General features: G+C 41.5%; 1 protein-coding gene across 2 annotated transcripts; it reads right to left on the bottom strand.

Moving 5' to 3' along the window:
• Positions 1-306: 306 nt before the first annotated feature.
• On the bottom strand, positions 307-10,198 carry LOC141114336 (keratin-3, type I cytoskeletal 51 kDa-like). Of its 2 annotated transcripts, none has more exons than XM_073607953.1 (8): positions 9,586-10,198; positions 7,517-7,599; positions 6,198-6,354; positions 5,933-6,094; positions 4,774-4,899; positions 3,757-3,968; positions 2,560-2,633; positions 307-849 (listed from the first exon to the last, which is right to left on the bottom strand). In XM_073607953.1, the coding sequence occupies exons 1-8, from the start codon at positions 10,108-10,110 to the stop codon at positions 833-835; spliced, it is 1,356 nt and encodes a 451-aa protein (XP_073464054.1). In that variant the 5' UTR covers positions 10,111-10,198; the 3' UTR covers positions 307-832. The 2 variants fall into 2 exon arrangements, with proteins under 2 accessions (XP_073464054.1, XP_073464055.1); XM_073607954.1 differs by having other exon boundaries at positions 2,560-2,630.
• Positions 10,199-14,708: the final 4,510 nt, after the last annotated feature.

The following is a 14,708-nucleotide window of genomic DNA, read 5'->3' as shown; positions in this document are numbered from 1 at the left end:
ACCTAAAGTTCAGCTTTAAAGCCAAACTGAAGTATGCCTTAAAAGTTGGAATATTAACCCATGATTTAGTCTGTGCCTCTGTAGTCTGCAAATAAAACTCATTAACAGCTAAGGCAGGGGTGTGTTGGACAGCTACGGATAGACTCTTGATATTCGTCAGATCTTTATCTGCAGCCTACTACAGGCTTTTCTGTTGAATTGCCGATTTCGGCTATCCTGCTGGAGTCCTGCGCGTTATTTTAAAATACCAAAAATGCCCATGTAGTTAAAATGTATTTTTTCATCAAGGAACAAAGGCTACGTATATAACTTGCATAAGAAAAGTTTATTTTGTAAGTTGTGCAAAGCAAGAAACAAAGTCCTTAATGTACAGAAGACATTGGCGACAGCAACACAGCTGTTGTACACATCACTGGGAGATGGAGAATGTTGGCTCACACATATATGAACTTGATGATAATATTCTTTTAAACATCAGTTGTTCCCATCAAAATAAAACAGAACAATATTCTGATTCCGGATAAATAAGTATACAACAACTTTCATTAATATATTCCATCTGGCTATAAAACATTCACAGAAATCAATCACTATTGTTTGAATAGTTGAATTCCCTTTTCTTGTTTGAGTAAGAGCATTTTACACGTCGCTGTTCGTCATGCGTACTGTGTTACCAAAAAAGCCAGTATCAGTGTGTTTCCTTCCCAATACAATTGTGAAGGACAAAGAAATAATATATATTTTAAAGGACAGAGTGATATATGAAAACAGGCTTCCAGTTTGCTTGAGCAGTCCCAATCTCTTCCATTCCTTACAGTATCCACGGTGTGTTTTATTTCCTTGTCGGTGCTAAACATAAAACAGAATGTCATCAGAAATCATCAAAATCTCGAGGGAACCCAGTCTAAAAAGGGGTGCACTGTCACATCAAAAGCCACCATTTCACATCAGAGTCCTTAGTCCCACACTTCCTACACACCAAAATCTTCAGCCCCCCCCCCTCTTTTCCCCTTTCACATCACAGTCTTCAGACCCCCCATCCCTTTCACATCAGAAAATTCAGCCCCCCCAGCATGGCAGCGGGTGGGAGGCATAGCAAAATAAACAAATGTGGATTTCCGCCACTTCTGTATACTCTGGCTGCCTTGAATGCTGCCTGCCTGAACTGGTGTCATGCTTTTTCATAGTGCTGGTGGCCGGCCCAGACACAGTGCAGCACCCTGGTTGAGAAATGCTGACCTGGGATACCAGTCAGCTACCTACAGCAGACCACTGTTACACAATCAGGTATCACAATTTTTTGGAGGGGTGAATTAGGTAAATTTTCAGTGGGTCCTAGCCCCGCACTTTAGGGTTTTTCTCTGAGGCGAGAATGATGTTCCAGTCTCCTTCCCCTGTACCTAAATTTTCCTGGAAAATCACACATCCCAGAAGGTTTTGGGTAAATCTTTGCTGCACTGTGCATGTGCCATCGTGGGCCACCTCAAAGAACTGGGAAAAGACAGTCGGCCTCCTGATGACATCAGTAGGGAAGATGGTGACATGGGACCTAGATGGCTAAGATGGAGTGGTGGCTTATACTAAACAATGCTAGATTTTTTTGGGGGGGATAACCCACTCCAATGGTGGCTCTATTGGCAGCCTATCACTCGACATCCATCAATTGAAAAATCAAAAGAGCTGGAGGTAAAATCGTCCACGAAAAAGCACCTGCAAACAGTCAGATACAGTAATTTTTTAGGTATTTTGAAAGCTGTTGGTGCTGGCTGTCAAAATACAATATTCACAGCAAGAGATTTGTACATCTGCGCTGTGTTGCATGCAAGCTAAGTGGGAAAAAAATGCATGGCTAGCTTTAGTGGCACAAAGTTTACAACTGTAGGCCTAGAAAAGCCCCCTGTCCCAACTTTAGCAGCAAGCTCTGGATTTTAATAGCGGTAGTGCCATCAACTTTCCACTAATTCGGCATTGACATAATCTGCTGAAGCCTTCAGTGTGCAGTTTTCAGTTTTATCTTGCTTTACCTGTGTACTTGTAAACTATAAAGACAGATCTAATCTAATCCAGCTAAACTGGAGGATGGCTTTATTCCATGTAGGCCAAAAATGTTCCACAAGAACAAAAATGAATCTGAGCATGTATCAGAAAACAAAATAAAACCGTTATGCATTTGTTTGCAGGCTTGGGGGGGGGGGGGGGGGCAGAATCATTTCCAGGCAACACACGATTAGAATGGGTACCAGTCGGCTGCTCATAAGTAAGTGTATGCTATATTTTTTTTATTGTTTTCAAATTTATTGATTAGATTTAAATGTTTTACTAAAAAGCCTCTATGAATGTACATGACTTGCTGAACATAGAGCATTAAGCAACCGAAATTTTAAATCTATTAGTCAACCTCTTACAAGTCTATTTAATAAAGCTTTTACCCAAAATTCCATTAACAAAATTGTGAATCTTGGATGAAAGTGTGTGGATCTTTGATAAATAAATTCCTTTGTGTTCAAACTGTTTTGATTCCAGCAGAGATATACAAGTTACCCTAGACTCAATAATCACCTTGAGATGTTGACGTGCTCGTTGTTGTTGCTCCTTTTTGTGTGGTTGTTGTCGAGTCACCTTTTACATTGCTGCTGCAGGTGGAAAGCAGTTTTTTTTAATATATTGCCATTATAGACAAAACACTATTCATGACAGATTATAATAAATGGGCAGTGGCATAAAGCTATATACTCAGGCCTTTTACATTCAACAGCAGGGAACATTCAACATTCATAATTTTTGGGAGTAAAGGGCTTGATATGTAATTCAGTGGAATTATTGCATTTCACTGGGAGGGTTTGATATAATATATTTATATATCAATTAAAGCTGAACTCCAACCAAAAACTATTTTGGATATTTGCTCTGTAAAAAAAAAAGTGACCACTAATGAACACGTGTGGTTACTGCATGATGTCTATGGAGGAGATGAGATTGTGACATTAATCTGTACCTCCTCCATTCACAGAATGCCCTAAATTTTGTGAAAGGAATGCAAGACTTATTGTAAATGAAATTGTTACCGAGCAACCAACCTGCTATGGTCGGTGTACTAGAGCCATAGTTACATAGTTAGTCTGGTTGAAAAAAGACACAAGTCCATCTAGTTCAACCAATAAAAGGGGAAAAATAAATATATAATCCTATACCCACAGTTGATTCAGAGGAAGGCAAAAAACCCCAGCAAAGCATGATCCAATTTGCTTCCTGATCCCCCAAGAGGCAAACGGATATTCCTGGATCAACTTCACCTATAAAGCCAGACCTGTTCCAGTTTCATTACCATACAGTTTAAGTTGGCAAATCAATTGGCCGAAGAGTTCAAACTTGAATGGAAGATGGTGAGAAGATGGTAATGTCAGTGACAGCGGAGATCGTTGACACCACAACACTGGAGGGAGTTGCTTGGCAGGTAAATCTACAATAATTTACTAATTTGCAAGGCATACTAGTACATTAGTGCATAACGTCCCCGAGGCCTTTTTTTACATTTTGTATGACCATGTTTGATTCTACTTTAAGTGTTATGTTTATTTCATTGAGTGATCATACACCAATATTCTGCAACATAGGAAGGTCATCTTTTGTCAGTAATATTGAGTACAGTGGTATACAAAGCTGTCTGGGTACATGCCACCTTCTGCAGTAAGCTTGGACCAGGTACCACAGTAGACAATATTCCCACCATTCTTCATTCGCAATGTAGTTTCTTACCTCTCATCCAAGAGTTTGCGGTATGTTGCAATCTCATTCTCTAATTTTGTCTTGGCGTCCAGCAGATTCTCATAGTCTGCAGTCTGGCACTCTATCTCTGCCCTGATTTGTTCCAGTTGCTCCTCAATGGCAATAATCTGATTCTGGAGATGGGCAATCTTTACACAGTATTGTCCTTCTGTTTGTGCTAAGGTTTCTTCTAGAGATCTTTTCTGATAATGAAAAAACAGCACAGATGAACCACTGACCTACAATACAGGCTGAATTTGCATATGGATAAAATTATATCTGAGAGAAATAAATAAATACGTTTGATGTGAAATTTAGTTATGTTTCTGATATTTGTCCCAATAAAAGCCCATTGCTATAATTAAAGCTCACAAACATTAAGGGCTGCCTGTAAAGAAAAGATGTAACCTTTATCAGTTCCACAGCCCATGCCTCTGATCTTCGTTCACTTGAATGGCAAAAGAATTCTGAAGAATCTTCAGCATCCAAGACTTTAAGGAGTATCAGATGCCTGGTCGCCCTCTGCACTTTGTGGTTTCACCCATTTGCCTCTAGGTCACTACTGGGCCCAGTAGTGGCATAGGGCCAACATAAACACAATAAGAACCAGGCATCCAACACAACTGCAAATGGTGGATGCTGAAGATTCTTCTGCAGTAGTAGCTCTTTGGCAGACCAAAGATCAATAAAGCAGGGCAGGTAAGTATTAAGCATCTTGATTTCAAGTTTTTATTATGGCAATAGTTTCTATAATCACTTCCCTTCCTTTTTCAATGGTTAACAGAAAGAATTTGGCCAAATGGTAATACACTATGAAATATTTCAAGGTATCCATCCCACACTGATGGAAATAAAGAAACTGTGAATATGGTGAATATCCCCAGCGTGGACATATACAGCAATTCAAATATAATGGGTGTCTTCATCTTTTTCAGGTAGAGACTTTTTTATGATTCATTACTCCTTTTTATCTTCTGACTAAAATATGAATTTCTTTTAATTCTGTACCATGGTAAGTTGTGACTGAAGCTCAATCTCCAAGGCTTGAAGTGACTTCTTTAATTCAGAAATCTCACTCTTAGTGGTCGTCACTTCTTGTTGTCCAGCTGTTATTTCCTTCTTCAAACTTTCACTCTAGGACAGCAATGAAAATTAACAATTAAATACATTTTTCCAAGATCAATAACCAGAGTTACACAGGTATATTCTTTACTCCCAGTTCTTTTTCATTCTCCCAGCAAGCACAGCTGTTTTTTGAGTCCATTTTGCATCCTATAGTATGTCAGGACCCCAGGATATTAGCTATGACATTAAAAACCTCACCTCTTGGAGTGCCCCACTGACATAAGTTCCCCAAAATGAAAAGTAGATGGACAACTCCATTATATAATAAAGTAGCTATGTAACATGGCAGTTGAATGGTAAAATGTCCTGTAGCAATCAGACCCTTAGCTTTGCTCTTGACAGGTCTCAAGGCCTATACTCCAGAAGGGAACACATCAGAGGTCCTGCAGTCAGTAGTTCAAGCATGTTGTATTATGCTACGTATGCTGATAATGCACTGCATTGCTTATACATGGCCCATATTGAAAGCATGCGAACCAACAACTTCCATCTTCCTCATCATCATTATCCTAGTGAGGTCTACAGAAATGGTAAGTTAACCAGGTACATCTACACTTTTTTTTGCTTGGCCATTGCCAGATGTTTCAATGCAAACCTGGAAAGTGTTCAAGGTCTGTTTAGTATATATGTACATAAAATCTCTTAATTCGCTACTCCTTAGATCCCTAATACCCAAGCTTGGGCTTGAGGGCTCAATGCCAACTTTTAGAGTTTGCCACCTGGGCCTTAGACCCCACAGTTAGTAGTGGGAACTAAGAGTGGTAGTTTCTAGGAGTTTCAAGTAGCAAATCTCCAGACTGTCTCCTATAGCATATTTCCAATCATAACTACATCTTTCACATGCCCACTGACCATTTCCTCTAATAAGTCTGCAGTCTCTATCAGTTTTCTATAGCATTACATATACTGATTATTATGTGTGACCCCTTGATGACATGTCATGACATGGGTCACTTTTGAGTATCTCTATACCTCACAGTTGACAACCACTGCTTTTAATCACTTTAAAATAAATTGAATTAAAATATAAAATATTCCTTACCATGCTCTTAAATTGGTCTTCTGCCTCCTTGCGATTCTTCTCAGCCATAGCCTCATACTGCTCTCTGAGTTCGTTCATTTTCTTTAGCAGATCATTTCCTGGAGCAGCATTCATTTGTACATTGACATCACCAACAGTGGTTGTTTGCTGTCCTTTAACCTCCTACAGATTAATTAAAAAGAAATGTGTTTTTTTTCATTATCATTGCATCATTACAAAAACCAACAAATCTCATTAGTATTGGTGAGACTTCTTTATACCTTACCTCATCATGGTTCTTCTTAAGAAGAGACATTTCTTCAGTAAGGCCTTCAAACTGAGATTCCAGGTCAGTTTTGGTCAGGGTCAGGTCATCCATTATTTTGCGTAGGCCAGCAGTATCGGCTTCTACTGATCTGCGCATAGCAAGTTCATTTTCGTACCTGACAAGAGGAACAAATGGAGCTAAATGCAATGCAATGTTCTAGTGTAAAAATATTAAAACAGTTACTTACAATGTATATTAAAGTGTTGTTACTGACCCAAACAGAACTTTTTTTCATGATATAAAGGTGGTATTCCTAGTATAGTAGCATAGCAAAAAAAAAATGAAACACTGAATAGTCTTGGCTGTCAGGAGAAACATTCAAGCTGAGCTTTGGCCTTCAAGATTATTACTTATTATTAGATAAACATGAAAATGCATGTTCTACCTTGTCAATGTGTGGACCTGTACTTTGTTGACTGTGAAAAGCAGAAGACCAACCCAGCATCAATTAATAAATCTCTAGAAACTTTATTGCATCTGTACATTATTTGTTTCATTTTGGGTATCATTAAAATACTGGGATGACGACCTCTCTTTTTCAGGGTAACATTATGCATCCCCTCCCTGCAGTGGCAGCACTTCCCGTGATGGTGAATTTCCTGGCTGCCAGTGTCACTTGGGGTTTCTTAAGAATTTAAAGTAGCCTACTTGATTTCTGAATACATGTTGCCACGCTAGCTGTGAATTTGGGGATCTATAACATCAGTACTACCATGGCAGCATAAACAGAAACAAGCAGAATGTGGGTGGCTAATCTGCATAGCAGGCAGACTAGAAAATGGAGTTCAGACAAAAGTCAAGGGTGGTGCTGCCATTACAGCGCCATGAATTTGAGATCAAAGCTGCCTTACTAGAAAATCTGTACAAAGGAAGGATAGAAAAACAAGTGATGAAGAATAATGAAGCATGCCTAAGATGCTACTATGTTTATTTCAAATATATTTTTCTAGTGCTTTTTTAGAGTCTGAATCTCTGCAACCTGCCCAACTATCACCACCCTCACTTTTATAAATCCCCCTTCCCTCCACAGTGTATTCTATGCTATACTATACCCCCTTTTTCAGATTTCTTTGGACCTGCCATGTGATGTACAGGGTTCTCTTTCTCTGGGAGTGGGCAGTCCAAAATATTGCAGAGAGTGGCATGGTCATCATCTTGTCAGCATCGCCCACTGCACGTAAGTGCAGGGAACTGTGGTAACACTCCTCAGGGGAGGTGACTACATGACATGCCGACCAATGATTGTGCTAGTTTGACATTTAATAAAGTAAACTTACTTCATCTTGAAATCATCTGCTGCCAATCTGGCATTGTCGATCTGCAAAACTACGGTATGGTTATCATGGGAGGCTGTAATAATCTGTAAGACACAAACGAACACCATAAAAACTTGTTCTTGTTAAATAATATGTTACCCTAAAATTAATTATTAATGTTTTTCTAACATAATGTGAAGTTTTACATATGTGCTTTCGGAACATTCTTCCTTTTTTTTTTTTGTACAAGCAAAAATGTTATATTGCGCAATGTATCAGTCCTTAAATGTGGTGGCTGCATTCATTTTCTGTTTACAGGCTCTTTTCTGTTTATTTTCTCCCGGTGGTCATGCCAGAAACATGCATTGAAACTTGTAATGCTCACTTGCTGTACTGTATCTATGGAGGAGCAGCATTGTCACTCCTAGGGGCATGGTTCTAGAACACCTCACCCTCTCCTCTTCTCAATAACATAGAGGGTAGGGGTTTTGTAGTCCACACAGTGAGCTGGGAATAATGTAACTAATAAGAATGCAACGCAGACAGATAGCACAGGAAGTTATCTGCTAACAAGATTTCTGACAGGATCAACAGGAATATTTTTGCGCTTATCAAACAGATATAGCAAAACAAATTAATTCTTCATTGTATCAATGATAACATTTTGTAATGCACAGTGTGGCTAGTGAGATGTAATAAAGTAATCAAATAACCAATAAGCTGTCACAATTGTATAAGTGTGATAAGAAAATTATATAATTGATTCTTTAAAAAAAATAAAATACTTTTCAGTTTTTAAGTCAACTTTATTGCCTTGAAATTTCAGTTCACATCAAAGTTGGCGTGCTACTCGTATTATTCCACATTTGGCTCACTGTACAATATCAACTGAAAATATGGCTAGTAGGTTATTATCCTTTCCTAAATTTCAATTTAAAGCCCACCTCTAAAAAAAAAAAATGTATTTTTTTTAACTTTTGATACAATCGAGATGATACTTCTATCTATGGGCCTGTTCAGGCATGTCCCATCATTTCCTGTTCTGGTAAATGGGTGACAGGAGATAAGGGTCATCTCCACAATAGGGTCACCAACAGCATATCCATCCTTAGATGTATTGGTTTCTTTAATTCAGGCTTTTTTTCTTTCGTTTCTCCTGATGGTCCTGCCAGTAACACACTTCCTGTCCTTGGTGACTATTCTCACTCGTTGTACTGTATGTTTGGAGGAGCCGTTGTAACCCATCTTGCTATTCTGACTTGGACTACATAGACCTCCGCCTCTACTTACTGTATCTCTCTTACATAGGGAGGTGTAGTTTATAACAGGTGGGAAAGCTGATAAAGTTGTTTGAGTCAGGTTACAAAGATATTGGAACTCTGGCAAGATCCAAGTATTTGTAGAGAATGTACTTAGACTGAAAAAAATAATATCAAATGTAGACACCATATCTAAGGACTGGTAATCTGCAATATATTACATTTTTTGTTTTTGGATTCCGAACTATTTTAAACCCTTCCAGGTCTATTAAATTAACTGTCTGCAGCTGGATTTATTTTTCATCCCATATATCAAGGTGGCAAAATATACTATGCTATCAAGTTGTATATTGAAGAGTTGATTTATCTGTTAAGAGAGAAATATGGGGCTGTCATTGCCAACCTCTCTGAAAATGCTAGTTGCTTGGCTGTGTTTGACTTCAATGTTCCCAATTCACAGACCCAGAACAAGTAAAATAAAAGACTGTGAAAAGTAAGAATTCCTCATCTTTATACTTTTTTCAGGTGAGCAACTCAAAGTATTAAGGCTCAAGCATCACCATGACAGCCAGATAGCTAGCATTCTTAGAGGGAAAGTATAACAATGGAAGCCTACATATTTCTTTCATGACATATGTAATGTAAAACACTCAACATTAGACATGTGAAGAACTGAAGAGGAAAAAAAAAGGTTCTTGTCAGAAGATGTATTATTTGTATCTATATTGATAGTACTACTACGGTTAATTTACTTTATATTCCTTTTAAATTACATTTATTTTATCCTTGCCAGTTTATTAAAAAGAGAATTTACTTCTATGGCAAACTTACTTTAGCCTTCAGATCTTCAATGGTCTTAAAGTAGGTGGAGTAGTCTTTTCCTGGTTCTCCTTTGCTGCCACCACCTCTTTGCTTCGCTAGGAAGTCCTTAATCTTTTGTTCAAGTTCAACATTTGATTGTTCTAACTGTCGGACTCTATCCAGGTAACTAGCCAAGCGGTCGTTAAGGTTCTGCATCGTTTGTTTCTCATTCATGTTGTTGACATACCCATCACCACCTCCATAACCAGCACCTGCACCACCACCAAAACCTGACCCGGCAGCACCACCACCATAGCCTCCTGCTCCTCCAGCCCCAAAACCTCCAGCTCCTTGACCAAAACCTTGACCAAAGCCAGCACCAGCACCTTGGCCATATCCACCACCATAGCCAAATCCATCACCTTGGCCAAATCCACCACCTACTTGGCCAAAGCCACCAGCACTACCACCAACACCACAGTATCCACCAGCACCAGCATTCATGCCTCCAGTGCTCATCATCTGAGAAGAAGAAGAAGTTTGATAAAAAGACATGTTCAAGCAAAGGACTCCTTATCCAGAATAAAACAGAAGAGCTCCGATAAGAGAGTGATATCTGAACACATTTAATTCTTTATATATAGGATCTAAGGGTGTGTCCTAGATGAATATTTATGTATTTATTTAACAAGCATTGGATGGCTTGTCAAGTTATGTTTTATTTTACAAGTAATAGATAGGTTGCCAGGTTATTGCCAATGTTTATCGCTTAAATCAATAATTACTAATGATCAGATTGCATCATTCTACCTGCTGGTCTTCACAGGCTTTTTTGTTTGCAGCGTTAGCATGATTTTTGGGTGGAGTACTGGGCATGGTCAGAATACGAGCACAAACAGTACAGTTCTAATTGCTTCATAATTCTCAAGAAACAGGCATATTTATAAAACTGTGAACCTGACAGCCACTGAACATTCACTGCAGGTGAATCTTCCAGGTGTATGTTTTTAAATGACAGTGATTGTTTCAACACATGTATAAGCTGGTGGCTGGGTCTCAGTTTTATCATCCCCCCAGCCCACCTAAATTCTAACATTACAGCTGGACAGGGCTATGCACATGCCACAGCAATTTTAATTCAGGCTGCAGAGTTTGACAGGCAGTACAGCCTGTTAAGCTCACTCTTTGAGGTTAATAGGAATTCATTGGCTTGTAGTTGCAGTGCAGTATTTTAATACAATTTCCCCCTTGGGATATAAGAAAAAAGCAGATATTAAAGAAGCAGTGAGGCCACCTCCTGAATGGCTGCAAGCCATTGATATACTGTCCTCTTAAAAGGACCTCTAAATCCATTGCAAGTAACTTTTCAGAGGGAGGTAAGCAATGCCGCCCATGTGAAAGTGCCCTTGAGTTAAACTTTTTAACCTTGATGAATTACAGTAATAAAAAAAAAATGTAAACCCCAAATCTACTTTCAATATCAATACTGCAGGAGGCACTGCTATAGACCTGACAGGCAGCCCAATGTCTAAGTGAAAAGGTATGCACAACATGTTACCAACACTGCTGCTAATTGTAGGGCATTGGCAGGGCTGCTGATAGGAGGGTACATGTAGCCCTATGGAGCCCAAGGCCTCCTGCTCTTCCAGCGGTGCCTGGGGCCGCACACAGCAGCATCTTCCTGGCAGCTCTGTGCAGTGGTAGTGCTTAGAGGTGCAGAGACAATGGACAGCACCATGTAGGACCAGCACAGGGGATAGCAGGCAGCTGTCAAGCACAAATCCCTGCAGCTAGGGCCCAGGGAACTCTGTCCTTATCTAGGTGAGTGATGGCATCCTCCCTGCCAGTGACCCTGTCTAATTTATCATTACCAGCATCACACCTTGACTCCTTTTCCCCACCTCACCTCTGTGTTAGTGTCTAAACTGCCAGCTCTTTAAAAAGAATCTGCATTCACAATGCTTTCAGAGGTGTTTGACAGATGGAAAGGAGGTAATGTCATACCTGCTCACCACCCGTTTAAACCCCATTTTTGCTGCACCAAAGTTCTGAAACCACATACACTGCACATGGTGGAGACCGGTTCCAGCACTTCCTTATTCACTTTATTGGGTTGCGTTCAGAGGGCTTGCTGAACATGAAAGGTAACCTCTGCTGTATGCGGTATGTGGTTAGAGGGTGTTAAAAACATGGCCCGACTGTGCATTTTTAACAACCCCCCCCAACCGCAAGTCTTAACAAGCCCTAAATGGTAAGTAGGGATGAGCCGAACACCCCCCTGTTCGGTTCGCACCAGAACATGCGAACAGGAAAAAAGTTCGTTCGAACATGCGAACACCGTTAAAGTCTATGGGACACGAACATGAATAATCAAAAGTGCTAATTTTAAAGGCTTATATGCAAGTTATTGTCATAAAAAGTGTTTGGGGACCTGGGTCCTGCCCCAGGGGACATGGATCAATGCAAAAAAAAGTTTTAAAAACGGCCGTTTTTTCAGGAGCAGTGATTTTAATAATGCTTAAAGTCAAACAATAAAAGTGTAATATCCCTTTAAATTTCGTACCTGGGGGGTGTCTATAGTATGCCTGTAAAGGGGCGCATGTTTCCTGTGTTTAGAACAGTCTGACAGCAAAATGACATTTTGAAGGAAAAAACTCATTTAAAACTACCCGCGGCTATTGCATTGCCGACAATACACATAGAAGTTCATTGATAAAAACGGCATGGGAATTCCCCAAAGGGGAACCCCGAACCAAAATTAAAAAAAAAATATGACGTGGGAGTCCTCCTAAATTCCATACCAGGCCCTTCAGGTCTGGTATGGATATTAAGGGGAACCCCGGCCAAAATTAAAAAAAAAAAATGACGTGGGGTTCCCCCTAAATTCCATACCAGACCCTTCAGGTCTGGTATGGATTTTAAGGGGAACCCCGCGCCAAAAAAAAAAAAAAAAACGGCGTGGGGTCCCCCCAAAAATCCATACCAGACCCTTATCCGAGCACGCAACCTGGCAGGCCGCAGGAAAAGAGGGGGGGACGAGAGTGCGGCCCCCCCTCCCTCCTGAACCGTACCAGGCCACATGCCCTCAACATTGGGAGGGTGCTTTGGGGTAGCCCCCCAAAACACCTTGTCCCCATGTTGATGAGGACAAGGGCCTCATCCCCACAACCCTGGCCGGTGGTTGTGGGGGTCTGCGGGCGGGGGGCTTATCGGAATCTGGAAGCCCCCTTTAACAAGGTGACCCCCAGATCCCGGCCCCCCCCCTGTGTGAAATGGTAAGGGGGTACATAAGTACCCCTACCATTTCACGAAAAAAGTGTCAAAAATGTTAAAAATGACAAGAGACAGTTTTTGACAATTCCTTTATTTAAATGCTTCTTCTTTCTTCTATCTTCCTTCATCTTCTGGTTCTTCTGGTTCTTCTGGCTCTTCTGGTTCTTCCTCCGGCGTTCTCGTCCAGCATCTCCTCCGCGGCGTCTTCTATCTTCTTCTCCTCGGGCCGCTCCGCACCCATGGCATAGGGGGGAGGCTCCCGCTCTTCTCTTCTTCTTTTCTTCTCTTCTGTTCTTCTTCATTTTCTTCTCCGGGCCGCTCCGCAATCCATGCTGGCATGGAGGGAGGCTCCCGCTGTGTGACGGCGCTCCTCGTCTGACAGTTCTTAAATAACCGGGTGGGCGGGGCCACCCGGTGAACCCCGCCCCCCTCTGACGCACGGTGACTTGACGGGACTTCCCTGTGACGTCACGGGGAATGCCACAGGGAAGTCCCGTCAAGTCACCGTGCGTCAGAGGGGGGCGGGGTCACCGGGTGGCCCCGCCCCCCGTTATTTAAGAACTGTCAGACGAGGAGCGCCGTCACACAGCGGGAGCCTCCCTCCATGCCAGCATGGATTGCGGAGCGGCCCGGAGAAGAAAATGAAGAAGAACAGAAGAGAAGAAAAGAAGAAGAGAAGAGCGGGAGCCTCCCCCCTATGCCATGGGTGCGGAGCGGCCCGAGGAGAAGAAGATAGAAGACGCCGCGGAGGAGATGCTGGACGAGAACGCCGGAGGAAGAACCAGAAGAGCCAGAAGAACCAGAAGAACCAGAAGATGAAGGAAGATAGAAGAAAGAAGAAGCATTTAAATAAAGGAATTGTCAAAAACTGTCTCTTGTCATTTTTAACATTTTTGACACTTTTTTCGTGAAATGGTAGGGGTACTTATGTACCCCCTTACCATTTCACACAGGGGGGGGGCTGGGATCTGGGGGTCACCTTGTTAAAGGGGGCTTCCAGATTCCGATAAGCCCCCCGCCCGCAGACCCCCACAACCACCGGCCAGGGTTGTGGGGATGAGGCCCTTGTCCTCATCAACATGGGGACAAGGTGTTTTGGGGGGCTACCCCAAAGCACCCTCCCAATGTTGAGGGCATGTGGCCTGGTACGGTTCAGGAGGGAGGGGGGGCCGCACTCTCGTCCCCCCCTCTTTTCCTGCGGCCTGCCAGGTTGCGTGCTCGGATAAGGGTCTGGTATGGATTTTTGGGGGGACCCCACGCCGTTTTTTTTTTTTTTTTTTTGGCGCGGGGTTCCCCTTGAAATCCATACCAGACCTGAAGGGTCTGGTATGGAATTTAGGGGGAACCCCACGTCATTTTTTTTTTTAAATTTTGGCCGGGGTTCCCCTTAATATCCATACCAGACCTGAAGGGCCTGGTATGGAATTTAGAGGGACTCCCACGTCATTTTTTTTTTTAAATTTTGGTTCGGGGTTCCCCTTTGGGGAATTCCCATGCCGTTTTTATCAATGAACTTCTATGTGTATTGTCGGCAATGCAATAGCCGCGGGTAGTTTTAAATGAGTTTTTTCCTTCAAAATGTCATTTTGCTGTCAGACTGTTCTAAACACAGGAAACATGCGCCCCTTTACAGACACACTATAGACACCCCCCAGGTACGAAATTTAAAGGGATATTACACTTTTATTGATTGACTTTAAGCATTATTAAAATCACTGCTCCTGAAAAAACGTCCGTTTTTAAAACTTTTTTTTGCATTGATCCATGTCCCCTGGGGCAGGACCCAGGTCCCCAAACACTTTTTATGACAATAACTTGCATATTAGCCTTTAAAATTAGCACTTTTGATTTCTCCCATAGACTTTTAAAGGGTGTTCCGC

The sequence above is a fragment of the Aquarana catesbeiana genome, linkage group LG12, assembly GCF_042186555.1.
Source record: "Aquarana catesbeiana isolate 2022-GZ linkage group LG12, ASM4218655v1, whole genome shotgun sequence".
Lineage (NCBI taxonomy): Eukaryota > Metazoa > Chordata > Amphibia > Anura > Ranidae > Aquarana > Aquarana catesbeiana.
This window is presented reverse-complemented; position numbering and strand designations above follow the sequence as displayed.

Coding starts and splice junctions, on each gene's coding strand:
- LOC141114336 (XM_073607953.1), bottom strand. CDS start 10,110: ATGTCTTTTTATCAAACTTCTTCTTCTTCTCAGATGATGAGCACTGGA. Junction 4,900..5,932: donor AAGACCAATTTAAGAGCATG/GTAAGGAATATT, acceptor TTGCTGTCCTAG/AGTGAAAGTTTGAAGAAGGA. Junction 2,634..3,756: donor CGCAAACTCTTGGATGAGAG/GTAAGAAACTAC, acceptor TTCCACCTGCAG/CAGCAATGTAAAAGGTGACT.